The sequence below is a fragment of the Pipra filicauda genome, unplaced genomic scaffold (assembly GCF_003945595.2).
Source record: "Pipra filicauda isolate LSUMZ 115617 unplaced genomic scaffold, ASM394559v2 scaffold245_size1146780_pilon, whole genome shotgun sequence".
NCBI lineage: Eukaryota > Metazoa > Chordata > Aves > Passeriformes > Pipridae > Pipra > Pipra filicauda.
In genome coordinates this window covers 520,134-547,691 of record NW_024104360.1, presented here as the reverse complement: position 1 = coordinate 547,691, position 27,558 = coordinate 520,134, and the positions used below count along the sequence as shown (strand labels likewise).

At 37.6% G+C, this 27,558-nt stretch overlaps 1 protein-coding gene across 6 annotated transcripts in view; it reads right to left on the bottom strand.

Moving 5' to 3' along the window:
• The window catches only part of EFR3A (EFR3 homolog A), a 75,932-nt gene continuing 48,374 nt past the window's right edge, over positions 1–27,558 (bottom strand). For 4 of the 6 annotated variants that reach the window (XM_027712030.2, XM_027712031.2, XM_027712026.2 and 1 more), the window contains 15 exons: positions 27,315–27,450; positions 25,979–26,143; positions 23,546–23,657; positions 21,678–21,729; positions 18,697–18,869; positions 18,187–18,262; positions 17,448–17,609; positions 16,081–16,212; positions 15,531–15,598; positions 14,200–14,327; positions 9,045–9,133; positions 6,044–6,092; positions 4,847–4,950; positions 4,187–4,236; positions 1–1,181 (listed from right to left, as the gene is read on the bottom strand). In XM_027712030.2, coding sequence (XP_027567831.1) covers positions 1,064–1,181; positions 4,187–4,236; positions 4,847–4,950; positions 6,044–6,092; positions 9,045–9,133; positions 14,200–14,327; positions 15,531–15,598; positions 16,081–16,212; positions 17,448–17,609; positions 18,187–18,262; positions 18,697–18,869; positions 21,678–21,729; positions 23,546–23,657; positions 25,979–26,143; positions 27,315–27,450 — 1,614 coding nt within the window. In that variant the 3' untranslated portion in view covers positions 1–1,063. Of the gene's footprint in view, positions 1,182–1,714; positions 2,997–4,186; positions 4,237–4,846; positions 4,951–6,043; positions 6,093–9,044; positions 9,134–14,199; positions 14,328–15,530; positions 15,599–16,080; positions 16,213–17,447; positions 17,610–18,186; positions 18,263–18,696; positions 18,870–21,677; positions 21,730–23,545; positions 23,658–25,978; positions 26,144–27,314; positions 27,451–27,558 lie in introns of those variants that run through there. The other 2 variants (XM_027712029.2, XM_027712028.2) reach the window with 2 other exon arrangements.

Below are 27,558 nucleotides of genomic sequence, written 5' to 3'. Positions count from 1 at the left end.
TAATTTGAAATTTTGGTTTATTTTATTGCTTAAATATAGATTGCACAGTGTGTTCTTACATTTATTGAAACTGGTTCATTACATACAGTACAGAATATATGACCATCAGAACAACAGACAAATTAGCCCTACTGTGATTTTGGACAACAGGCTATTTCTATCTTTTGAAATTACCACAGATTTAATTTACCTTAAAGTGACCCACTACAAAAGCTATATTTTTTTTCAAAATGACATAATGGGAAAGAGAACCCAAAGCACTGGAATACACTTAAACAGCTGGGTACCAATTCATAACCATTATGACAGTGCACAAAATGTTGCAGATAAAACAGGACCAGTTTGCATAAGGAGCTTTTAAAGCTCTGCAACTTGTCTGAAGAACATAAAGAGAGAAGTGAAACATAGCAGCTTCATACTGTACAACAAACAGCATTCTCAATTCTTTTGGTTTCATTCATTAGCTACCTATAACAATAGCTACCAAAACAATACATTTTACAGTCTCTCCTGTCTCCCATACGTCTAGAAAGGTCAAAGTGAACCAATTACCAACTTACAGACTCCCTGAATTTCCAGAAAGGAAGAAATTAAATATCACGTGAACACGCAGAGTGTTATAAGCTCTTTGTTCCCTGCACAAAACCTGCATTTATCAAACAAAGCTCATTTGAACACTGGAAACATGGAAACCTGCCATTAGCATAAATGAAAAATACTTCATAAAAAGAACAGAAAATGAAATGCTGAATCTAGTTATTTTCACATGCAGCATTCATGCAACAGAATTCAATCACAGAAACAATCCTGTATTTACAGCATAGTCTTCATACTGCACAAGTGCAAACAGAAGTACATTCTTTATTACTTAGACTCCTTATTTTCTTTTTGTACAAAAGTGCCGAGTGATATTCTTAAAAAATTACAGCGTGGAGAAATGTTTTACATTGTATCCCTAGGTTAGATTTACTGTTTAAAAAATTACACTTTTTATATAGGCCAAAAAGCTATTAGTCTTACCTTAAAAAAAAAAAAAAATGAAAACTAAAGGCTAGAGTCCTATTTATGTGTAGACTGTGGTCTGATCAGGCTGACACGCTGCAGCAGTAAAAATCGCAACGGAATGCTGTAGATAAGGGGCTGTTTCGTCATCCACTAACAGCTGTGATTGCACTGTTAAACTGAAAAGAAGGTCTCAATTACCTTTTGAGCTTTGTGAATGCCTTCTGAAAGTCTCAGCATGTCATCTCATAGGTTTAAGTAGCTGATATTTGTCTGATGTTATGCCACATCAGGCTTTTAAAAGTAGTTCAGCAGAATGCTGAACTACAGTTCAAAAAACTTAAAATCCTTTTTACAGTGGGTTTGCAAGTGCTTCAAACAGTCAGCAAATTAGCTGGGCTGATAACCCTTCAGATGGTAGAGTTATGCAATCAAAGATTAATTTAGGTTGGGACTTCTGAAAGTCATCTAAACCAAGCTCCTGCTCAAAGCAGGGCTAACTGAAGTTAGATCACTTTGTTCACGGCCTGATCGTTGTTCATGCAAACCACTGGCTAAATTAAATGTCTACATTTATTACAGATTTTTGAGAGCATTCATTCATGTTTGTGCTGCTTCAGTCAGATTCAGAGAGATTAAGGGACTTCAAACTTAATATGCATGGCATCAATGAATGCTGTTTTTCTTTTTTGCCTGCAGAATTTAGTGAGTCATAAGACAGTCTTGGCAATTATCATCAAATGTCAGTGATTTCCTGTATCACTTTTACTTTATTTACATTTAATAGTATGCTCAGATACATAAACCTATGAAAGTTACCTTAAAGTTTTGAGAAATGAAACAAAAACAAACACAGAGATGCATCTCTAAAAATGCTTTTGCTTGAAAATATATGTAATAAATTCTTGATCTTTAAATGGTTTCATTTAGTTTTCTTTCAATTTCTAAATATCACTAAAAAGCTGTAATAAACTACAGAGAAATGCCTCATAGAATATATTTATAATTTCATTAATTATTATTTAAAATGCCCTCAGTTTATTTTCTGCTATACTAAATATATCTCTCGTGTATTTATACTAAAGCAGACAGTAAAATACTACTATGTTTTCAAAAGTACAGTCTGTAAACCATACACCTTAAGACACGAAAAATATTGCACAATTTCTTGCTTTGAGAGGAGATTTCTCCTCTCTTATGCAAAGCATTAAACTTTTAGCAAGAAACACAGGACATATACTGGGCATATCTACCTAAAAAGCATGTTATGTGATGCATCCAAAAAATACTTAACAAGTGTCCATTAATTCATTTGTTGTACTTGAACACATGTAAGGTATTGGTTTTTTTCCATATATTTCAAAGCAAACAAGTTGACTAGCTATGACAGTATGAACAAAAGGGAGCTACAGTAGTGCTCCACTGGTTACATTTAATGAGATGAAGCAAGGCAAAAGCATTCTAGTTAGACATAGAATTGAGGTGGGGATGAGAAAAAAACCCAACCAACCAAAAAAAAAGGGAAAAAAAAAAGATTTAACAGGTTCTTCAGTTACAGTATCTCCAATTAAAGGAATTTGCAGCAACACAAATTCCTAGAGTAACTGAAATATTCCCCTGTATGGCAAGACAAGTTTTATGTCTGACTTTTACATGTACTCAAATATGAAAATGAAACATGATCTATGAAAAACCTAACTTACAATATATTACAGAAGAAAACAATTCAAGACAATTTCATGAATTTGGCTAAAGTAATCTGTATTTGGCTCATGTCCATCATTATATTACTTAGTTTAGATACAGTAAACAATAAAATTTGAAAACTCATCTTGTTCTTTCTATTGTACTCTATTCTAAATAATGTCCAGCAGACTTCAGAAGACACTTAATACACACAAAGATCTGGAAACTTCATCTCATAGACTGGAACAGAATGGTAATGAGCATGTCCAGCAGTAATGGTCATCGTTCCTGAGGGGCTAGGCGGAGGACTGTGTGAGAAGCACAATCAATATATGTAATTTATAATTACATGGATTGCTTTGTTATAATTTTACACACTAATTGCTGAGAAACAAGAGTAAACTATCCCCCCACCCCCAACCAACAGTATTTTATCCTCCTCCTGAAATTCTAATGAAATTACCATGCCCCAGGGATTTTTGTATTCTCATCTATATCATCAATTTCACTGATGTTACAAAACTACCCAAATGCATTTTATTGCTAATAAATACTATTTATTCTGAACAATGGATGCACACAGCTCTGTAATAATGCCATGTACTATTTTGGGTTGTATCTAATTACATTCTCAAACAGATGCAGCAATGGGAAAACAACAGCATTCTGCAACACTACTGATAGACACAGAAATACTGTAAGACTGTGAGACACTGTGACATGGTTTCTGGAGAGTCTTCATTATAAAAAAGATTCAAAATAGGAAGAAAATCAAAGTGATGAAGAGTACTTTTTTTCAGTGTACTGTTTTTGGCTGGGACTGAGAATTCTTTTTACATTAGCTGGTCTGGGACTGTGTTTTAGATTTGTGCTGGGAACAGTGTTGATAACACAGGGATGTTTGTGTTATTGCTGAGCAGAGCTTACACAGAATCAAGGCCTTTTTTGCTGCTCACGTTGCTGTGCCAGTGTGAGGGCTGGAAGCAGGCAAGGAGCTGGGAGGAGACACAGATGGGACAGATGACCCCAACTGACCCATGGGATATCCCAGACCATGTGGTGTCATGCTCACCAATAAGAGCTTTAAGCAAAGAAGTAGGATAGGAAGGACATTCAGGCATTTGTCTTCCCAACAAGCCCTGATTTCCCGGAGATGGCTAAACACCTGCCCACCCATGGGAAGTGAATGAATTTCTTATTTTGCTTTGCTGGCATGTGGGACTTTTGCTTTACCTATTAAGCTGTTCTTATCTCAACCCATGCTTTTTCCCACTTTTACCCTTCCAATTCTCTTTCTCATCCTACTGAGGAGGGGTAAGCCAGTGGTTATGTGAGGCTGAAATGCCTACCAGGGTTCAACCACAGCACACAGTTAAGCCCATTATTTTCTCCCTATTACATGTGTTTATGAACACCATGACATAACCAACTGAAAGTAGCCACAATTGTTTTATAACTCATTTTTCACTCATGACACTCTTCCTGCATAAAGCCTTACCGAATGGTGAGTTCCAGTATCTGTGCAAGTCTGTCATGAAGTAAGTTTGCCTAGGGAAGAAAAATTAAAATTGAATTATTAGCTCCTATATATTGAACTGAGCTCCGATGAATGTGCCAGGCCATACTCAGTGAGTGTGTTCTGCATTGCCACATGCAAATCTAGGCAGCAATTCCTGTCCCGTTTTCTCACTGCTGAAAGCATTCTGAGCCTTGAAGATGCATCTGAGATTGAGTGAGCCTGTCCTGGAGTGCCAGGAATTATATAGCAAATTCTGCTGTTGCAGACAGGAGTTTAGCAAACCTGAAATACATTTAGTTGTTCAAAATATATAGTGGGGTAAATACTGCTCCAGTTATCCCAGAACGAAATAGGAACGGACTGTGAATGTGGATTTCAAAGATAGCAAGGAAAGCATTAGGGTGAAGAATATATGAGATATCCATTCCTTTCCAAACGGTCTAGGAACAACCAAAAGCATGCTTTAAAGTTACTGGAATCTCCCAACATTGACAACAGTGGAGACAAAACAAAGAACTGAACTTTTTCTTTACAAGTAACAGCAGCAGTGACACAACATAAATCACCTGCAGCCAGCACATCCCCATTAATGCCTACATCAATTTCTTCAGTGCTGTATAACAGTTTCCAGAAACTCACTTTGGTTTCACACTGGGCTGCGATTTCTTCAAATGGCGCTTTTTGGAACTTTTCAATCACAAGACGCCTTTTTTCCTTTTCCTGTTCTTCAAGTCCATTGTTATCTTAAAAGAATAATAAAAAAATAGAGACAACTGCAATCTTTGCCTATCAAGTATAAGTGATATAAACGTTCATATGTGCACTGCAGAAAAAGCACTGTGCTTGAAGTGATGCACCCATTCTCAAGTAAGGTGTCATCTGGTATTGCCTCTAGTGAAATGCAGATAAAATTTCAGGGAGCTGGTTTGAGGACCCAGTTTGGCCCCTTTCTTACTAAGTGCTTTAATTATGAGTACATCTATACTCCCTTTTGCTTTATTGCCTGGACTCAGGCCTGCACTTGGGTGCACGCTGGTTCAGACTCAGAAGAAGGAAGCATCCTGCCTCCCGGTATCATGCTGACAGGTGGCCAGAATTTTCTATTAGAATTTGGGAAAAGTGAGTTCAACCTCCATAGACTGAGTGAACTTACAAGCAGCTGGAACTTTCCAGCATCTAATGAATTTAAGTACCTCGCGGAATTAGGCACATTTGGAAGACTGACAGATTAAATTATTGTTTAAAATATCAGTGTCTATTGTTTAACACACCCATGTTTAATCCATATTTTGAACAGGATTTTAGTGGACTAGACAGCATTAATTAGTAATTACTTATAGTAATATGAAATAAGGAATTCGAGTAATTCTGTGTTCTTGTAGCTGGGTCACTTGTTACAGAAATGTTCTTTTAAAAAATCTGAGTGTTTTTGAAGTCCACAATGTGCACCTTACAATCTGTTTTCTGAATGCATTGAAGACCTTAAAATCTTAATACATAAAAAATATTTAAGTTGCTTTATAAATAATCATCCAATATAGCTTGCAAATCTCATGTTATTTATGGCTTGGCCTGTAAGGCAAATTTAACAGATGACAGGCATTTCCAGATGCTTTTCATTGAGTCCCATTAACTTCAGAAAATGAATTCACTAACATTATCAAAGTATCATTTCAGAAATTTAGAAATAAATAACTGAAGTTTTAAACAAATTTACTAGCTGAAGAGAAACAAATGTAATGTTTTCATTATGTTATTCTGGCCATTCCTTTTTTTCTAGCAATTCCATAGTAATTGAGAACTATTCTGCATAAACACAACTGTAATAAGTCTTACCAATGGCTTTCTTCAAAGCTTCAAAGGTGATTTCTTCAGTATTATCAATCTAAACACAAAGAAACAAAACCCTTAATCATCACATATAACATATAAGCTTCAAAAAAATAAGGAATATGAAAAATACAGAAGGCCAAAGCGGCCAGGGCTTTTCTGCCTTACAAGTCTCTAATAGCTTTATCTGGAGTTTCTGTGACAGACAACAGAACACTAATTCACATTTTTAAAGCCACTGCAAATAGTGGGGAATTTTTTATCAAATGAGGTGAAGGAAAACTTTGCAAATTCTAGTCAAGATGCTCTATAGCAACTATACTTCGGAAAAGGACTTGAATTCTGGCAGAACACTCCTTTGGGTCAGGAATAGGCTGTAGTGTTTGTATACTGTAAAGTCTTAGTATTGGGTTCTTAAACAACTGATGTGAATAACAGCAACTGGTTCCTGAGACTTGTTGAGTTACCAGCAATGTGATGCTAAAATAAAGAGATGGCAGTAGAGTGGAGAGTGGAAAATGGTTATTGCTTTAGTCTAACTTTGTACCAGTATGGGCTCCAAATAATTTGGTGCTTATGTCATAAACACGGAAGTTAAAGGGCTCTTCATAACAAGCTATGTCTGATGCACTGAGAAAATCTGTTCATCTAGTGATATGAATATCCATTTGCTGCAGATGTACTTCATTAGGAACTGCTTGGGGCTGCAAAATTACCAAAGACGCACGAATATTTCTCTGAAGAGCTCCAGCTCATGGATCTTCGTGTTTCAATTCACTACAGACCTGGAGTTTCTGTAGAGTTTCTATAGCAGTAAATATATTTACAGTGAAACCACTGTGATGATATTAGGGGAGAATGCTTAGATGGTAGAACAGTGTTCACCTGAATATAACATGGTTCCTTGGCTTGAACCGCCTCACTTCAATCCTTCAAACATGTAAATAGGCAGCACTTTTATTTTTCCTTATAAACGCTAATTGTTTAGAATGGTCTAATATGATTTAAGATAAGAGATCTGTAAGGTAGCAAAAAGTTACTTCATCCAATTCAGAAGACTCTGAATTCTTTCAATATTTTAATTCATTGGCTTGAGCTATTGTAGAGGGAAAAGCCAGCAGAAATAGCTGTTTCCTTTTTACTTAAGTGTTATTTCAGGAGATGGAGCTGTAAATGATACTTTTCTATCATTTTACTACATTAGCATTGTATTCTCTACCTCTGAATATATAAAAGAATAATTAATAAACAGTGAAATACCCTTTGTGTCAAATATTTGTGGATATGGCTAGAGATCAAGGGTATTCAGGTTCTGAAATAATCACCTTTTATACAATTCACATTTGGTGAATTAATCATTAATTCTAAAATTTCCATTAAGTAAGTAGCTAATCCTCTCAATCATAAAGCTTTATGCTCCTTTTTTTCTGCAGTTTAGTTCTGCTGACAGTTATGGATTGTTATACTTACTAATCTACAAAGCAAGAGAACCAGATTTCATATATAGCTACGAAGGTGCAGTCAGTAAATTGGAAAATATTGGTTCTTCCTTTGCTTTGTAAACAAACATCATAAGTAAGGGAGAAATACTTTGCTTCCTGTGTTTCTGATTAATAAAATTCTTCTTTTTAAGAGGTAAACCAGTAATTAATTATCCAAGACACTGGACCCCATTAAGACCATATTAAACTGAGAACCCATAAAAAGGTTTTGATTTATCTACAACCACTACAACCACTTCAAAAAATGTCTATATATTGATGCTTGATATAATATCAGCATAATAACTTGAAATCTGAAGTGGAAACTTCATTCATTTAATTCTACTTTCAAGAGAGTTGTTCAATCATATATAACCACATATAATACACAATCTTAAAATGAATACTAATGTCAAACACCCCCAATCCTACGAGGACCATTCACTTTCTTCAGAAAGCTAGAGATCTGATTGTCTCCCTTATTTTTCAAATACTTTTTTTCTTCTTTCTCCTGAACTTTTATCTGTATCCTTGCTAAAGCACAAAAGTGAACACATAATATCATCTGAGGTACCATTAGCACAAAGCAGAAATAAATAATAATAATAATCATGCAAAATATAGATCACTTCTGTCTAAAATGAAGCTTGCTCCTTTGCAACAGCACTCAGCTTGACTAAGTCCACATATTCTGCCTCATGTCTTTAGGCAGTTTGTGCTTGAATATGCCAAAGGTAAGAATCATCTGTACTTCATCTGAGGTACAAACACCTCAATTTCAACAGCTAATCTCCACTGCAGCCAGCAGAAATCTGGTTAATAAAAATAAGCAGAACTTTGAAAAAGATTCAGTAGAAATTTATTTTAAGAAATACTTCAAATGAAGTGTCAAAAGATGTGCGATAATTTTAATTATAAGGCAGTCTTCCTAAGGGATAATTAGCATCAGCTCCTGTACCCTACATATGAACTTTTTGTTGCTACTTTATCCTTTCTGTGAGTTTAAAGTGCTGTGTGCTAAACTCTGCTGGAAGGGAACAGTGATACTGTAACACCATGGTGCACAAAGCCTGACTGTCCCTCTCAGAGACGGCAGGTCAACCACTAGTCTTGCATCTCTCTGGTTTTACATCTCTCAGCCCCATGTTGATGAACAAGTTTCTCAAATACTTCAAATGATGAACGGATACAGGAATTTACTGGTTGCCTCAAAAGGCAGATAAAACATTTCAGAATATTTACTCATAAACCATCAGTTGTTCAGTGTGTATATGTATTGCTACCCCATATTCTGCAGCACTATCTGTAAAAAACTACAGTGATAAAATACTTAACATTTTTATACAGCAAGACCAGCACCAGTGTCTTTGACAACACATTTCTGCAAAGACAACTTAAAAAAAATCAACCCCTTGAAGTATTTACAATGCTAGAATAATCAGATATTAGACTTTCTGGAAAAACTTCACTTGCATTCCCCCACTCCCTCCAAGATGCTGCTATAAAATATTCTGGGATTTTCATACCTTATCCTCTGTGTTGTTGCCAGGCAGAATATCCACCTGAAGAGACACTGTGTCCACAATGCTTTTTCTCCTGGAGAGTCTGTCCTCATCTAGCAGAAAAACAACTTCTCTCACTTTTTGTGTAACACTTGAAACATGATCAATCAAATTTCTACCCATGAGATGCAAATTTGTTTCTATATGCCTATTTTACCCACGATCATCTATTTTATCATTTGAATAGTTGTGAAAAAATGATCAGTTACGGCTTTAAATTACTAAATATGAAAGAAAATAACGTTTTTATTGTCTCTTTCTCACCCCAGATCTTGCCAACTTTCCCTTGAAAGCCCAGAATTTAAAAAAATGAGATGAGCTCTTATTCAAATGCATAATAAGTAACATAGCACATGATGATATATAGCTGCAGAGTTCTTTACAAAAGCCTGAACTTATTTTGTTGGTTGTGAAATTTAAATATTAAGGTCTTAATCTGAAGGTATTCTGAAACAGAAAAGGGCTTCTTGGAAGATGACTCATTAACAGAAGAAATAGATTTCTGAATGGAAATGAACAACAATCCTTCCTTATTCTTGTTGCTACAAGTACCATATTCAGCAAGTCTAAAAATCTACTGGGTGAAAAAAATTCTCTCCATTTCACACTTCCTACAAAGATTTTAGCAGGTCCAGCTGGCCTAAAAAGTTGTCAGAATAAGACCAACTGTGCTGATACTAAAAGCAGCACAACAATTTCATTAATGCATAAGCAGATTATGATCGAACCATCCATCAGTTGATGGATTTTCCTTCTGTGACTCCATTCCTGAGGCAGTGCAGCAATAATCTTTTCTCATTTTTAATGTTTAGTATATTAACATGAGATTTTAATAAACAGTAAAAATGTATTTTAAGACATGTCATGAGAATCCTTCAATAAAGAGAGACTCAAGAGGTCTGACTTTTGTGTATCTCATTTACAAAACCATGAATTGCAATGTCACATTTTAAATTTTAGCCAAGATCAAGCCATTTGGACCTGGCTACTATTATTTGATGACTTGCACTGCACACAGTTAGAAGCACCTACAGGCACTTGAAACTAAGACTGAGAGAAGGATTTAAAATTCCCCCACCACAAGGTAATTTATGCTGGTTCTTCTACAAGCTTTGTTTAAGCCACTTCTAGCAAAGTGCTTTTGCTGTGCAAATATTGAGCATGAACAAACAGAATTCATTCCAGCAGAGCTGAACATCCTCAGCTTTTAAAAATCAGAAAAAACTTTCAGAAATCACATAAATGAAATGTCATTTTAAGATCAAGAGGCAGTGAAAGAACAAGATTAGTGGGAAACACCTGAATTCTAGCTATATTTGCCAGGTTCCCAGAGACCCTGAGCATTTGAAGTGGCATTCTGAAGGATTTACTTAATTTTTAATCCCTGATGGCTTGCTGGTACATGACCCAATATATAGAGTCTGAGGAAAGCACCTCAGCCCTCAAAAGAAAACACAAGACAAAACTACATCTCTGCTGCCATCTTGCTGCTCTCTCTGTAACTGACACACAAACACCACAAGATACATTTTTGGGGCTACTTTGGATAGAAATCATTTTTGTAATGGATGCTTCACTGTACTTGACTGAGAAAAATACCCATTTGTCTCTTATTTCAACATATTAAGTGGCTAAAAAAATGGTGAAAGTTTCCATTTTTTCTGTTATATGATACAAAGCTCATTTCCATACACACAAAGGAGCCCAGAGGCACCAGGACAGCCCCAACACCCACTGCCCCAGCCCCTGACAGGCCTGTCCCAGGAGCCTTGGCTCCGTGGCCTGGGGAGTGGCACCCACACCATGGGGCAACAGGAGCTGCTCTCTGCATCCACCTCACTGGCTGATCACTTTTCACAAGGGCATGTAGGAATAGGACAAGGGGGAATGGCTTCGAACTAAAAGAGGGTGGATTTAGATTGGATATTTGGAATAAATTCTTTACTGTGACAGTGGTGAGGTACTGGAACAGGCTGCCCAAAGGAACTGGGGCTGCCCTGTCTCTTGAAGTGTTCAAGGCCAGGTTGGATGGGGCTTTGAGCAACCTGGTCTAGTGGAAGGTGTCCCTGCCCATAGCAGGGGGGTTTGGAACTAGATGATCTTTAAAGTGCCTCTTTTCCTGGGTGAGGAACTCTATTCTTTGTGCAGTTATGTGCATGGGGGTCTGAGCACAGTAACTGGAGTCAGACCACAGGTCAGAGGCCTGGTGGGTCTGGAGCAAGCAAAGGTGCACAGCATGATGATTCCCACGTGATCATGAGGGAACATCAAGCCGGACCAGCAGGCAAATAGGCCAAGTGGTCTGGGAGCGAGGGGTGACCGTGTGTGTCTGGCTCTGTGTGTTCCTGAGGGGCAGGCCCCTGGAGAGACCAGGAGGCCCAGGTCAGCTGTCAGGAAGACCATGAAGCCTGGGGGGTTGACTGGGATCCATGGACATGCACATGGGCATCACAGTGTGCAAGGGGGATCTGTACCAGCAGCTGGACTGGGGCTGTGGCACTTGAAGGACTCACATGCTCAGGTGCCAGTGACTGGGGAGATTGGGAACCAGGAGACAGCTGGTAGGAAGACAGTGTCTAAGCCCAGTCCTGGTGGGATGCACACAGCTACTGGGATGCAGACAGAACATATGCACATACACATGTTCTGCTAATGGACCTTTATCCTGAACAGCCAGTGAATAAGATAACTCTTCATTCTTTGAACAATTGAGAGCTTCTTCCAACTTTCTACAAGTTCTTGCAATGTCACTCAAAGAGGTAATTAGTACCATCACAAAAATGATACCTCTAGCCCTACTACCTGCTCAGGAAAAGAAAACAGGAAGCTACTACCATTGTAGAGTTTCAAATCAAGAGTAAACACAAAGGTAAACCTCACAGCAGCTAACAGCGCTACAGGCATTTCAAGGAGATGAACAAAAAGAAGCATATGAAAACACTAAGTACACCAAGTACAACACAATTTCTGGCCTAAAGATCTAAAGGCCTTCTAAAAGCATTTTTTGACAGTGCACATCCTATAGAGACACCACAGGCAGCAGGAGAGCAGGTTGACCTACAACTCATTTTTACCTTTTGACTTGTGTTTGCATTTATGAGGTTTTTTGCCTGATGGAAATAGAACTGAATTAAAAAAATATATATATGTACTGACAAAAAAAATTATTAAAAGTACATTTAAATTACCAGTTTTCTCTCTCCCCAAAGTAAAGAAGAGAAAAAGGCAGATAAAAAAACCTGCAGATATGAATGTCTTTCAAACTGACAAGAAATATCAAAACATGAAACAAAGACAGGATGACAAAATTATGTCTACAAGCCATTGTTAAGCATTGTGTCACTGATATTTGGAAATACCAGAAATAATCACGATGAAATATTTACTGGCTTTTTGGGTTCAACCCTAGATTTCACAGGAATATAGAAAAATGGATTAATTTTTTACTAAGATTAATGATTTCTTTTGAAACACTACATTCTAGCATTATAATATTAATAGCAGAAATTAAACATTTCATTGCATTAAAAAATTAAAAGCTTAGGAATTCCAAAATATCCATTTGTTCCTGATTTAGTTAAAAGAAAACCTTGGAAGCTCAATATTCCACAGGATTAGATATTAATGTATTTATTAGCTATGGCAACAGACAAGGAGCGAGTTTTGGTTGCTGCTCTTTACAAAAAAATTACAAAAAAACCCAAACCCATCTGACTCACATATACTAAGATTTAGGACTAAATATGGCAATTTCTCATCACGTGCAGAGGCAGTTAATCACATACTTGCAGGTAAACTCACTTAATCTCGCTGTCAGAACTTTCATGTCCTCCTGTGTAGGAATGCATTTTCAGCAAAATATCCAAGAAAACCCTAACAAGGTCATTTGGGCACAAATACACCCTGATTTCTAGAAGAGGCTTAACATAAATTTCAAACCAATCTATCTTTCTCATTCCATTCTCATTTACTCAAAGTCAGTAACGTTTCCTTACTTGCTGGCTACCTCTTCTGCCAATACTAAAATATAAAGTTAATTGTTTTTCTGGATGCCAGAAGAAGAAATCTGTGAAGGATAGGAACATTATCCTTTCTAGAAGACAACCAGCAACAGAAAACATAGACATTGTAGCTGTGTCAGAACATATCACTAGTGTGCCTGCTAGCATTTGGGACAAATCCACACGTGCTGTTTGCAGAACTCAATTCCTCCCATAGCAGCTATCCAAAAAAGACACTCAAGAGCAGGCAGCAATGTCTCTGAATCAGACTGCAAGAATGACAGATCTGGCATTCACTGTCCCTGTGTACTATGATTCTTCCTATGTGGGAGCTACAGACCAGAGAAGTCACATTTTTCTGCTTTAAAAAGGTCCATGCTTCAGGCTGGGGTGTCCCACAGTCTGTTTACAATAGCAACTGGTTACATAGAGCCACAAAACACACATTGTTAAGAAAAAAAATTCTTCAAACCATTTTTTGAGTAAGTTGCTCAATTGGCTGTTGAAAGTATATTAAAAGCCAAAAGCACGTAATGTCACATACTTGCTAGTCCTCCACACACTATTCACGCAGCCTGCGTAGCTGGAACTCCCAGAAACCTTCCTCAGGCATTTCTACTGTTACCTGACACTAAGCTTGCATAGGTATCTAATGGAGAAAAACATCCCATTCTTGACTAAATTAGCATCTGCTCATTTAGAATTTATCTAAGGCAAATAACTCAGAACAAGACCATATGGCAAAAGCATGGAATATCTTTCATTTAGTGTTTACATAAAAAGAATAAAGTATGCTGGCTTGTATATTCTCAAACTAACACAGGTAGTCTTTTGAAAGCAAAGACTTCATTAAAAAGAGTCAAAGTGGGTTCAAGGCCTTTCTGCCCCTCTTCCTTTCTTTAAGGAAAAAAACCAACCTTAAAAGGACAAATAGTTGAAACTTTTTACAGTTTCATAGAGTAGTTAATGAGAAAAAAACACCCCATCCTGAGAAGACAAAATGATCTGATTAGGTTTTGTTGCCAAGCAGTCACATTACATTTCATAGGCACACAACACATTGAGAAAGCGTTCTTAATAACTGGTACTTTGTGGTGTTGCTACTAATCAGCACTTACCTGTTACCTGGGGTACATACGGAACTGACAATCTTTCCACACTGTATCCACTGCCTCCTAATGATTCTGCAATCTGGTTCGTCAGGAAAAATAAGTCTTTTTCATGCTTCTCTAAGGATTTTGGGAGACTGTCAAAATATATATTTGAAATTATTGTCTACACACAGGTATTTGTTGGTTACAGAAAATATTCCTCCAATGTCTGTGAGCAACCAATGGTAATGATTTGATGGAAATGAAGCTTGCTCAGTTTTTTAGGAATGAATATACACCCAAATTTAGTTTATTCAACACCTCTGCATTATTTTAAATTACCTCAACACTTACTGGTTATCCGAAATATGTTCCTCATCTATTCTGCTACATCTTGAGAGAAAATAGTCTTTGTTAAATAAAAAAAAACGCCTGCAGAGCAATAGTAATATTAATAGTAATTAATTAATATCAACAGTAATATTTGCCATTTGCCAGCAGTGTGCCCTTGTGGCAAAAAAGACTGAGGTATCCTGGGCTGCATCCTGTATCCTGACTGACAGGAGGAACATTGTCAGCAGGTCGAGGAAGGAGATCCTACCCCTCTACTCAGCTCTGGTAAGGCCACACTGGACTATTGAGTCAGGTGCTGCAGTTGCCAGGGAAGGTGAGCCTTTACTTTAGGGAGTCCAACAAAGGGCCACTAAGGTGGATTAAGGGACTGAAGCATCTCTCCAATGAAGACAGAGAGAGAGAGCTGGAACAGTTCAGCATGGAGAAAAGAAGGTGGATCTTATCAATGTGTACAACTACCTTAAGGGAGAGAGGGTGGAAAGGCTTGTCAGTGCTGCTCTGTGACAGAGCCAGAGGCAATTGCACAAACTGAAACACAGAAGGTTCTGGCTGAATATCAGGAAACAGTTCTTTACTGTGAGGGTGACCAAGCACTGGCACAGGTTATCCAGAGGGGTTGTGGAGTCTCTATCCTTGGAGATATTCCAAAGCCATCTGGATGTGGCCCTGCTTAAGCAGGGACCAGATGACCTGCAGAGATGCCTTCCAGCCTCATCCATTCTGTGATTCAGTGAAAATGCATTTGGCTGTGTTAGCACGCACACCCAAGCATCATCTTGTGAGGGTGTAAGTGCCTCTGACTACAATAAAAAAGTCTGAAACCCACCTTTTTTTCCCCCTATACACGCACATGCTTTCAATATTTGAGTTTCTTCTGCCTACCCTGTACACTACTAAACCCCTAAATTATTTTTCACATATGTAACATATTTCAGTGATGTCTGAATTTTAATAGTAAAAGAGGTACTTCACTGTCCACTAATTGACATTTTGTATCTCCTTACTTGCATTTGTCTTTGAAAATTGTTTCTGGGAGAAAATAAGATGCTTCCACACTTCTGGTTTCAATGACCTGAAAAAAACACAAGACAAACAGTACAAATGGAGTAGTTCCACAGCTGTTTTCTCCAATAACTAACTCTCACTAACACATCTATCTCAGCACAAATGAGGCCTTTAGAATTTCTTTTAACCAGAGAAAGAGACTCTGGCACTCACCCTTTAGACTAAAAATCTGGTTCTCATGGTCTTGTACCTGTCAGTACTTTTTCACCCAAGCCATTGAGGCTGTAAAGTCTTATACCAGATGAGGATTTAGCCCATTATATATGGTACTATAAACAAAGTAAAAATGCTATACTTTGAGAGAAGTTTATTCTGTTTATAATTTGAAGAGTCAGCAAATAATGCCATCAGAGACTGAAGACCAAGAGCAATGTCAGTGGACACAAATATGGGAGAACAAGACCATAAGCCACTACTTGATACAAGTTATTTACCCATTTTACAGTAGAATGTGTAGTGTCATAAATGACTTATTTAATTATGTGTTACCTTGCTGACATGCTGACAAAAGGCAGGAACTGCAATCATCTGACTCAGAAAGTTTAGATAGGCTGCAACCAACGCCATGACACCACAACGATTAAACATTGGCAGATTATCCTCGTTGATGATGGCAATGTCCTGAAATACAAGGGATAGCATTATGCTTTCCAAAGTTAACAGGCTGTCCTGAATATATGGAAGTCAAATTTATTATTAGTAACACTACCAGACATATGATGACGATCTGCTACTACTTAGTATTTGATACCTCTCATCTTAAAATTCTAGTCTTTTAGCTCACTCCTGAATTACAAATATATTGATCTGAAGTTAAAAAGCTTAAAAATTCAATCACTATGAAGAGAAATAAATTTACTCAACTCAAAATTCTGTTTCTCAAAAAGGAAGTACTGGTTTATAACTGGTAATCTCTTGTACTTACCACCTCCTCATCAAAACATTTTTCAGGAAAATTAGAAATAGCAGTTTAATCACAAAGATCACCTGTGTGAGTCACAGATACAGCACCATAAAGGGAATTATTTCATCCTTATTAGCATTTCTATGTTTATTCAGACTGCATTATTTTTGCTCTAGTAAAACTCCTAATGTCATTTTCATTAAGTAAGGATTTGGTTCAGTGACAAATTTTATAATTAAGGATGCACACTGCATTTCAGAGGTTTCATAATACAGATGCACATTTGGGAATAAGATTAATGACAGAGAGAACTGGGAATACAGGGCCTGATTTCATCAAATTTCCAGGGCACATGTTAGCACTCCTTTATTTTTTTTAATGCTTTGATTTCAACACAGACAAACTTAGTAAGTTTGACAGTTTCCCTGAAGACTGTATGCAAGTATGAGATAATGTATGATTTTTTTAACAAAATGTTAAGGAATAAAGCCTATCAACACACTAACAGAATTTTACTCTAAGGTGAGATTAAATAGCTTGGTTTGACAAATATTCCCAACCAATCGATTACACAAAAGCTTTCATCCAAGGCAAGGACAGTTCATACCTTTTATACAGAACACTGATGCACAATGACATGTTGTAAGAACACCTTTTCAATCTGCTAACAAATATCAGTGATTCTAGGAAACATTTCAACAAATTTCCACATCTGCTACTTTTCCTGAACAGCACACGCTGTAGAAATTTGTTACAAAACTGATTAGCTGAAGCTTTCCCTATAATAAGTGGCATGTACAAAGTGTACTTCCTTAGTGGCTCAAACATGTTTGGACCAAATGATGAGATTTCCAGTTTGAAGATCAATATACAAACAAAACAAGTTACTCACATATCCAATTACAAATATAAATTGTCAGTCAACAAACACACCACCAGCTCAGTCTCATACCTGCAAGGCAATAGCTAATCGAATGAGGTCAATAACCACTTCTTCATTGGCCAGTTCAATTGTGGTTAGAGCTAGAGATGTAAACAGGAGTTCAAAGTTTTTTTGGACATTGTCTTCTTCTTTGCAGCCTAAGTAGATGTGTCTGTACAACTGCTGACCATGCTATAAAAGACATAAAAGGGAAAATGATATTAAAATAATAGAATAATTTAGATTAGAAAGGGTATTTGAAGGTCTTCTAGTCCAACTCTCTACTCCAAGCAGGGTCAACTTAGAATCCTCCTTTTCATAAATGGAAAATTATTTTTTTTAATATTTCAACAGGAAATGAATGCCAACATCTGACAGTGCAGTATTCATGCAATTCTCTGCATAAAATAGAACAGTACTGTGTTTATAAAGAAGCTGTTGTTAGAAACTAGTGGTAATATTGGTTAATCATACTTGTTTGTGTATGCATGTGTACACATGTATTTTATCCTCTTTCATTCTTTTAATTCTCTGTCTAATTTCATGCATACAAGGGTTTTCACCTAAGACATACATGGCAATTTTATTTCATGGAACCATCGTTAAAGTATCTAGAGCACCTCAACATTGAAATCACTGTAATTTGATTAAAATCATTTGGTACTGATCTTTGCAACTTCTTGCAAAAATACAACTGTAGAAGACAATCAAAATAACTAGTTCAGTTACTTTATTTCTAGATAAAAAAAGTGATGTTTCACTCTATTACCTTTTTCATGAAGCTCACATCCTGCCTTGAAATCTTGTCTCGTTTTATCTTTAGATCGGAAACATCTGGTATTATTCTACAAACGTAAGAAAAATATCATTTTAGCAAAAAAAAAGTTGGAAAGGAAGAGGATGTGAAATATAGGAACTATTCAAACAAATCTGATGCAATTTCCCTTTTAATTATATCCAGTCTTAACAATTGTATTCCAATTTCAGTTGAAGAGGGAGAACAATAAACAGAATTATGACAATCACATTTTTTTTTGCTACATAAAATAACATATTCTGTCTTCCACAGCTAAACTAGCAGATATTTGAAGTGGTTATTTAGGGTAGGAGCACTGAGGCTTACCTGTAAAATGCCTGCCATCAATAAAAGACACTGTGCATTTACCAAAACAGTACATCAAAATTTCACGTTAGGAATAGTATTTAAAGATCAACAGTACTTATCATTCAGGTATTAAACTAGAATTTCAACTAGGCCAAAGCAAACAAAAAGCAGTACCGTATCCCTCTGAGCTTCGCTCTGTTGTCGTGCCGATCAATGAGGTTATGCAGGATTTCCAGGACCAGCTGCCTTAGCTCAGAGTCCTCCATGAGTGAAGGAGACAGTAACGGGTCCAGGAATGGGGCAGGAAGTGCATTACTGATCGTTGTGGCTTTGTATCCTGAAGTCACCTGTTTGTTGTGGGAAGTTAAATTAATGTGTGTCGTTACTGCACTGTAAGAATTAACTGCATTTGTCACATACTTTTAGTGGGCTTGCTTTGGCATCTGAAAGGTGGATTCAAATTGAAGTATTGGATTAATTTTGAAAATTCCTGACCTCACTATGGATTTGGAAGGACTCCAACACACATTTTCAAATTAACTCTCTCATTTGTTAAAAGGATTGTTTCTCAGGATCCTTCCTTTACCAAGATACCCAGAAGAAAAAATAAAGGTATGAATTTTTTCTTTTAAATGGTCTATGAAAAGTTGCAGGGCATAAAATGAAGATGGTAATAATTACAATAGAGATTTTTCCATTTCAGGCTATGAGCTGTTCAGTTCACATATGTTACTGAGTAAGCTCATGTGAATTAAAAAAGAGAAGTCAGAGCCTGTATGTACACCTTAAACATTTATTGATACTACTTTATTGCAAAACATAACGTAAGCAGCAAACACCACTTTCTTAGAAATCTGGTACCATAGTGGGTTTTTTTTCTTTTGTTAAACTAATATGACTTCTCAGTTGCCTCATTCAATTACTTTTAATTAAAGCAAACTCTGTAGGTACATAAAGAAAAGTAAACTTCTACTGACAATTCAGATATTAATTAGCTGAACATTTACAGCAGTCAGGTATGTTTAAAATTTAAAATGGAGGTTATCAGAATACTAGAATCTCAAAAACAAAACAGATTCAGAAACTACAAAGTATAAGGTACTGAGCATGAGGGGAGAAAAATTATTCAAAATTTAATTACAATAAACACAGTAATATTTTTATCTCAGGCTTACTTAATAATTGAATCTTTATTATACATATTGCATACCCTTTTACATGTGAACTGTGTTGTGCTGGTTTTCGCTGGGACAGTTAATTTTCTTCATAGTAGCACATATGCTGCTGTGTTCTGGATTTGTGACCAAAACAGTGCTGATAACATGGGGTTGATTTAGTTACTGCTGAGCAGAGCTTGCAGACTTCCAAAGGGATATCCCACACTAAAATGTGTCATCTCAGCAACAAAAGAGGTGGCAGTTTGCAAGGGTTGCCACTCCTCAGGGACTGGCTGGGTATCAGCTGGCTTGTGGTGAGCAACTGGGTTTTGGGTAAGGGTTTTGGTTTATTTTATTATTACTTGGTTTCGTTTCTCTTGGTTTCCTTCTTTTACTTACTAAACTGTTTTCATCTCAACCCACTTTTCTCACTGGTACCTTCTGATTCTCTCCCTCATCCCTCTGGGGAAGAGTGAGGGAGTGACTGGGTGGTCCCTGGTGCCTGCTGGGGTTAAACCACAACACGTGAGCAAGCACTGTGCCTGCAGCATAACTGAAGGTGTTCAAAGAGAAGTGGCTGGCAGAGGAGCACAAGGGCACATGAAGGTATCTAACCAATCATTTTGAAAATGGAAAATGGTTAATATTACAAGCAGCAAGGCTGCAAATGTAAGTGCACACTTTTAATTAAGTGCCAGATTTCAACCGTCTATTAACATTAACTTGTCTGCCTGTGTGTATGCATGGGAACAGACTAATTATTTTATGAAATATTATTCTTTTGTAAAGAATACATGATGTACAATGCTCACATTTTTTTCACAATATTTATCAATGTCTGAGTAATTCATTAAGCATCAGAACATTCACTTTCACACCTTTGTGCCATGATGGGATTTTACTTCCATATTCTAAAGAGAAGGCAAATTTAAATTCAGGGTCCAAAATGTTAAATTCCTCCCACATGCACAACCTGAATCCCTTAAAGTATATTTAGGCTATGCAGTGCTCAAAATCATGAGAACAATTCTTACTGACTTGGATGGAACTTTAAGACTGGTGAGATGAATATTGTCAGGAATAGCTTAGGCATACCTGAGTCTATCTTTACTGGAGACAATGTGCAAAATGACCACCTGAGGCCCTTTCTAACAAGTTTTCTATCTTAAATTGCAACTGTGAATGCTCAGGTCTTCTGCAAACCACAGTCTAGGATTTCAGATTTGGACAAGCAAAGAATGGTTTAAACAACTTGCCTAACACCACACACAAATTTCATGTCAAAGCAGGGATAGAAGCTCATTTTCCAGGAAAGTATTCTTCTGCTTTAGTTGTGAAATCATTCTTTATGCTGTATCCCCTACTTCAGTGACTAAACAGTTTTCAGCTTCTGCAACAAAACAGGTCAGGCTTCTACTGGCAAGAGTTTCCTTTACCACCCACTTTCTGATTCTTACCATCTGTGTCTATTTCCAGAAATACTCTTTAAAGGTTTACAGTTAAAAAATGTATTTTGTGATAAAACATTCAGTCATACCTTACAAGAAACTTGGGAAATATTAAGAAGGAAAGAACAATTGTGTCTGAGACTTTAAGGGCTTGGAGATAGGCATCCACTTCTGTGCTTTTAAAAATATTGTCCACTCTACTAATTACTGCTTTTCTGGGCTCAGAGACAAAAGTGATTTCACTTTGATATTGCCAGTATTGCTGGCAGAACTCAACCTACTCTATGATGTTCTTTTGGATCTGCAGATCCAATTATAACTGATATTCACTAATGTGCTCTAAGAGATGGAGGAGTATTTCTTGACCTGTTTGTAATCTAAGTTGGGAAAATGCTTTCACAATTTTACACAGTAGAATTCCAGATCTATGTAATAGGAACGTATGTTTAATTTCATAACCCAGAGTTGTTATACTGCACTTACGTGTGTAAAAATATAAAGTGAGACATTATGTGTTTATAACATAGTATACTGAGCACAAAAAGCTTACCATAAGTAAAGATCTCAGTAACATGATCTGAATCCTTCTAGTTCCCAAATCTCTGCAATTAGAAAAAAAAAAGTTGCAAATTAGGTTTTTTTGCATATCTTCAAAATATTACCTAGACATCATTCTAACAACTGCATTTCTACAAGTGAATACAGCAGTCTTGGAAGGGATGCTGGACGATCATAAATAAAGGGCAAATATCTCCAACTGAGGTGCAATAACTAAATGTTTTTGGAAGAGACATTTACAGAAAGGCTTAAAAAAATGGAGCTCGTGTAACTGAAAAAAACAGTAAATTGTATACTGTAAAGCAGATCTAAAATTCATGTTTCATTTAGCAATCCCTTTGTATCTAAAACATTCAACCACTACAAGCTTGACTTTCTTTTCACAAGCAGCAGCACTCAGAATTTCTTCTAAATTAAAATATAATTGAGTCTTCTTAAGAAACAAGGACACCTCTTATTTAAATCAGACCTCAGAACTCTGAGACTGGAAAAAAATTATTCGCAAAATCAGTAAGGAAAACTGAAAGATCTCTCAGTTTTGGTATCACAGGAAGGTACACAGAACACTACTTAAACTGTTCTTCATCTGTTTTCATTTTCCGTTTGCTGGTACTAAAAGAAGCCAAATAGCTAATGGTATGTAGTCACTACTCTTGCAAGATCTTACGAGATAAAAGTGCACTTGGAATAAATTGCTCCATTCAAAGAGACTCTCTCAGGAAAATAAAAAAGGTACAAACCACTTTGTGCATCAGTAGCATAAAGAAAGAGCAAAACTATTCACAGGAGTTGGCCCCTGCATAACAGTGGAAACTTTCACCTACAGGGGCTGTAATCCTGGCTATTGTATCATTCAAATGTTCTGGGTAGCAGAGACCAAAATTTCATGCAATGCAAGACTGTATCAGCAGTCAGAATGCCTGCTTTATTCAGAATGACAGTCAGGCGCATGTTTACACAGAACACCATAAAAAGAAAATTGTGTAGTTAAAAAACACACCCCCCAACTGTTAATCCAAGCACAGAATTTTACATGGATTTGTTCTTCAAATACCTTCTTAATGAGTGATAACTGCCTGGCACAGACAGATTTCTATCTTCCATGGAATATCATCCCGTGCCACAGGGACACAATACTGTACGAAAAGCTACCAAGAAGCCAGGAGTATGACAATGACTTCCTACTTAATCTAGCAGGGGACCAGTTATGTGGTGCAAAGTGTCCCTGCACATCTGGAAAGAACAGCTGCAGCCTCTTCAGTGACTTTCCCCATACTGAGGAAGCACAGTCTTTTCAACATAATTATTCACGTCACAGGGAAAAAATTACTTCAGTGTATGGCAACTTTTTAAATATGGATTTATTACAGAAATCTGACCACCTATAGCTTTTTCCTATTTCTAAATAAATAGGGAAAATTTAAAACAAATTCACTGGAATTTCTACAGTTTATTTCTTAAGCTGAAGTCAGCTTGAACAGAATGTATTAAAACCAAAAAAAATTGAAAATTATACAGCTATTTGGAAAAAGGTAGACATAGTTTAATATCCCTCATTCCCAAAACACACATGTAAGAACTTATGGAATTAACCAGCATTCACTGGATAATTTTGGAAACATTTGCACAGATACGGAGAGAAGAAATGTTTTAGTGCAAAATAATCTTGATTCCAATCAGGTATTTTCTATCAGTATCAAGTCTGTAGGTTGATTTCATATTGCTGACACTGCGCTTGTCTTGGTTCTGCACAGTATTTAATACAGCCCCTAAGGAGTAAGGATTTGCATTTCACTTTTCTTAATGTTTTTCGCTTCATACTTTATCAAGAATCTAATTAAAAATGTAGGATATACAAACCCAAGGTGGCTGGTATCCAGTGATTGTGAAGTCCCCAAAACAGGTACTTTGCCCATAATGAACATCATAATCTCTGATCTCTGGTAATCTGGGAGATTGCTTCCAAAAAATCCTAAATAAAAATAGAATGAAATCACAGAAGAAAAGATAAATAGGGCCCTTCTCTTTATAAGGAAAGCCTTATAAATACAAGGAATATATTAGCAAGGTCAAAATAGATGAGAATAAAATCATGATTTGTTTTAGGCCATAATCTCACATGTTCATTTCTGCTGAGAGTCTTTTTGTGACATTTGCTTCCAGCTCTGAATCCTAAAGCTTTCTAATTTTATCCTCCTCTAAATATACCATTTAAAAACTACATGCGTGGCATCTGTTAATTTGTAACTAGTGCGGAGCTGGAAGTGTTTCTCGAGGTACACACTGCTGTTACTTTTGTCTGTGAAGTCTCCGTTAAATGTTACAAGTGAGGGGACAGAAACCCCAGACATACAAGTGACATATGACTATCGCTGTACTGAGGGACTGATGATGCAAGCAGCTCCTGATGGGAAGTGGAGTGCTCCAGAGGGGTCCACAAGGTGCACAGGGAGGGTTTCCTGAACCAAAGGAACCCAGGGGAGCAGAAAGACCCACCTGGAGCCCACAGCCTGCGCCACAACGGCTGAAGGGGCCTGTGCAGGGCCAGGAGAAACACCAGGTACACTCACCCTCCCCAGCCTTAAAAGAACCCCTTAGGGGGTGCTAGCAACAGTTGGCACACAAGGAGGGTGCTGTAGCTCTTCCAGCTCGACCAGGGAGAACTAGTTTCTACCCACTAGTTTCTACCCTGGCCTCTCTAAGACCTGCACCCCCCACGACTGAGGCAGCTGCCCAGTCAAAGTTCCAGTAGGACCACACTGCCACCCCGACGCCAGCTGCAGGCTGAGCCCTGCTCTTATGGCAGCAAGGCCACAGCTGTGGGACTGCGCCCAGGGAGGGGAACAGAGATAACGCTGTTATTCCCAACATTCCCCATGGAAAGAGACCTGGGGTTCCTGGTCAATGGCAAGTTAAGTGTGAGTCAGCAGGGTGCCCTGACAGCTAGGAGGGCCAACCATATCCTGGGGGGCATCAGGCACAGCATCGCCAGCCGGTCAAGGAAGGTGACTGTCCCGCTCTGCTCTGCACTGGGGCGGCCCCACCTCCAGTCCATAGTTGTGGGTGCCTCAGTATAAGAACATCAAACTATTAAGAGGCTGTTCAGAGAAGGACAACCAAGATGGTGAAGGGTGTTGAGGGCAAGACTTATGAGGAGAAGCTGAGATGACTTGGCTTGTTCAGCTTGGAGAAGAGAAGGTTGGGAGGTGCCCTCATCAGTCTACACCTTCCTTGAGGGGGGCAGTGGAAGGGCAGGTGCTGATCTCCTTTCTCTGGTGACCAGGGATAGGACATGAGGAAATGGAAGGAAGCTTCATCAGGGGAAGCTCAGATGGGAAAAGGTTCCTTACTGAATGGGTGGCTGGTCACTAGAACAGGCTCCCCAGGGAAGTGGTCACAGCACCAAGCGTGACAGAGCTCAAGGAGCATCTGGACAATGCTCTTAGTTGCACGGTTTAGTTGTAAGAAGTCCTGTGAGGAGCAGGGAGTTGGAATCGATGATCGACAGAAAGAAGCTTTACTTTAAAAAGTTGGGTTGTGGGGTTTCCAGCATTTTTTTGGGGGGGGTTAATATTTTAAATTGGAGTTTTACTGCAGTGATGAGAAATAATCTATTACACACTTGCTACTGCTCTAAAAAGCTTCAAGGTACAGATTAGTAAACAACATTTAAGTAACACTGCCCCTTGTTCTTTAAGGAAAGGAACACACATCAGAAATGCAATGCAATATATAATATCAGTATCACAAAGAGAAAATCTGAGAAAAGGGGAGAGGGTATTCCAACAAAATAATTTACAGAATTTGTTACGCCACTTACAGTGTTGTCCGTTAAAGTACTTAAGTTGTTGTAGGACACCCGGCCATTAGGTGTCATTGTTGCTACTGTGTTTAACATTTGTTTCTACAAGTTTTCAGGCAGCTCCTACTAAAATATATTTTACTGTATACGATTGTTTGCAATATGATTTTCATAAAAGGACTAATATTAGTCCTAAGGTAGAGATTTATTTCTATATTTCAAGGGCCATATAATAATGTAACTAAAATTTAAGTCTACCACCATTTTTAATTATCATCGAGCTTCTTCCCTATCTGCTCAGTTAGCATTTAAAAGAACAACCTTTCAGAAGACAAACACATAAAGTGAGCCTGAGAATGAGGCAAATACAATCAGAGATATGACACTTGGTATTATTCTTTTTGGATTCAAGCTGGTCCAATACCATCTCATTGTGGAAGGGGGAAAACAAGAGGGATTCTAAGTGAGCCTGTGTTACTGTCATTACTCACCAATTGTTTGAATAATTGCATTCTGGACAATCCTCTCATCGCTCTCCTTGGAGCTCGTGCTGAAAGCGGCACTTCCCGCTGAGCTGCGCCTGTCACCCAGCTCGAAGTCAACGCTGATGCGCAAGTGCTTCAACAAGGTATTAAACACCTCCAGAACTGTTGGGCCTGGAAACAACAAGTAACAGTGATTGCACCTGTCAAGGGAAAGATGTCTTACGGAAATGAAAACTGACCTTTTCAATCCCTTTTCACAAGAAATCTGAGTAAGCATAAAAAACCCAAGTGAAATTTAGTGTTTGAGGCGTAAGGAAGTTTTGAAGTGTGCCTACATCTTGATGTTTTAGAAATTAACTTGGAATCAGGAAATGCAATCAGATACATCTGCATATTCCATTCTGATCAAGTGTACTGGGTATGGCCAGGATGGAGATAACTTTTTTTCCTTGTCCATGCAGCTTTTGCTCCACCCATTAAACTGTCTTTATCTTGATCCATGAGACTTCTCACCTTCTGTCTACATTGTCTTAGTCCTGTGGGAAAGGGGAATGAGCAAACAGCTGTTGGCCAGAATCAAGCCACCATGCAAGTTTCAGATAAAAAATAGGAGAGCTTGCTGAAATTAAGCATCAACAATGGGTTAAACTTCAGGTACCCACCCTCGTACTTCAGTTATTTCAAAACCTGCTATTAAAATGCAGTTCTAAATACTGGATCAAATAATGAGCTCTTTTCATCATACAGTAAAAGACTTCACAGGTCTCTGCATGCAAGTGGGTCTTATATAAAGAGAAAGGACAGGCTCAAACTAATGAGGCAGAGCAATAATATTACAGCACGAGACCAAAAAAAATCAGAAGCAGAGCACACGTGTTTATGTATCTTCCTAACTACTTCTATTTCAAGGAACTATATCACAGTTAAATTACATATTTCACCTTGTTTCAGCTGCTTCACAGTTATTAAGCTAAAATTTCTCAAAGAATCATTTTACTCAACTCCCATATTACCACTCAGGTCACAGCAGGTGTGTCAAAAAGCGACAGTGCTCTTGACATTCTGTAGTCACACACAGTTCTCTCAGACTTTGCAAACTTCTTAACAAACAGGAATTCTGGCCTTTCACGACTTTTTCATTCAGTTCTTCAATAGAAGGGTTATGTAACAGTCAAACAATAAAGTACGTTTGAGTAATTTATCAGCACAAAGGAGAAAAAACGAGTAAATACAAAACCTTCTCAAAATAAATGCTTTCATTCTGTCTGAAACCAAAGAAAAAACGAGCACCATCCTGCAAATCTATCCTTTGACCTGATGCCTTGAATTTAATACAACTTACCTATTGATCCTTTAGCTGCTATTGCAACTGCTTCCAAAAGAACCTGAATAATGCCAGCACGGACTCGTGGCGAGTCCCTTTTGCGGACGTCAAGGTGTCCAAGGATTTCTTGTATGACATGATGGGAATATTGTGCCTATTAAAAAACAGACAGAAAAGCTTCATCTGTGACTTTAATGAGAATGAACTCATACACCGCTCAGCTACAGTCATGACCATGTTCCTGTTCTGCAACATTTTCATT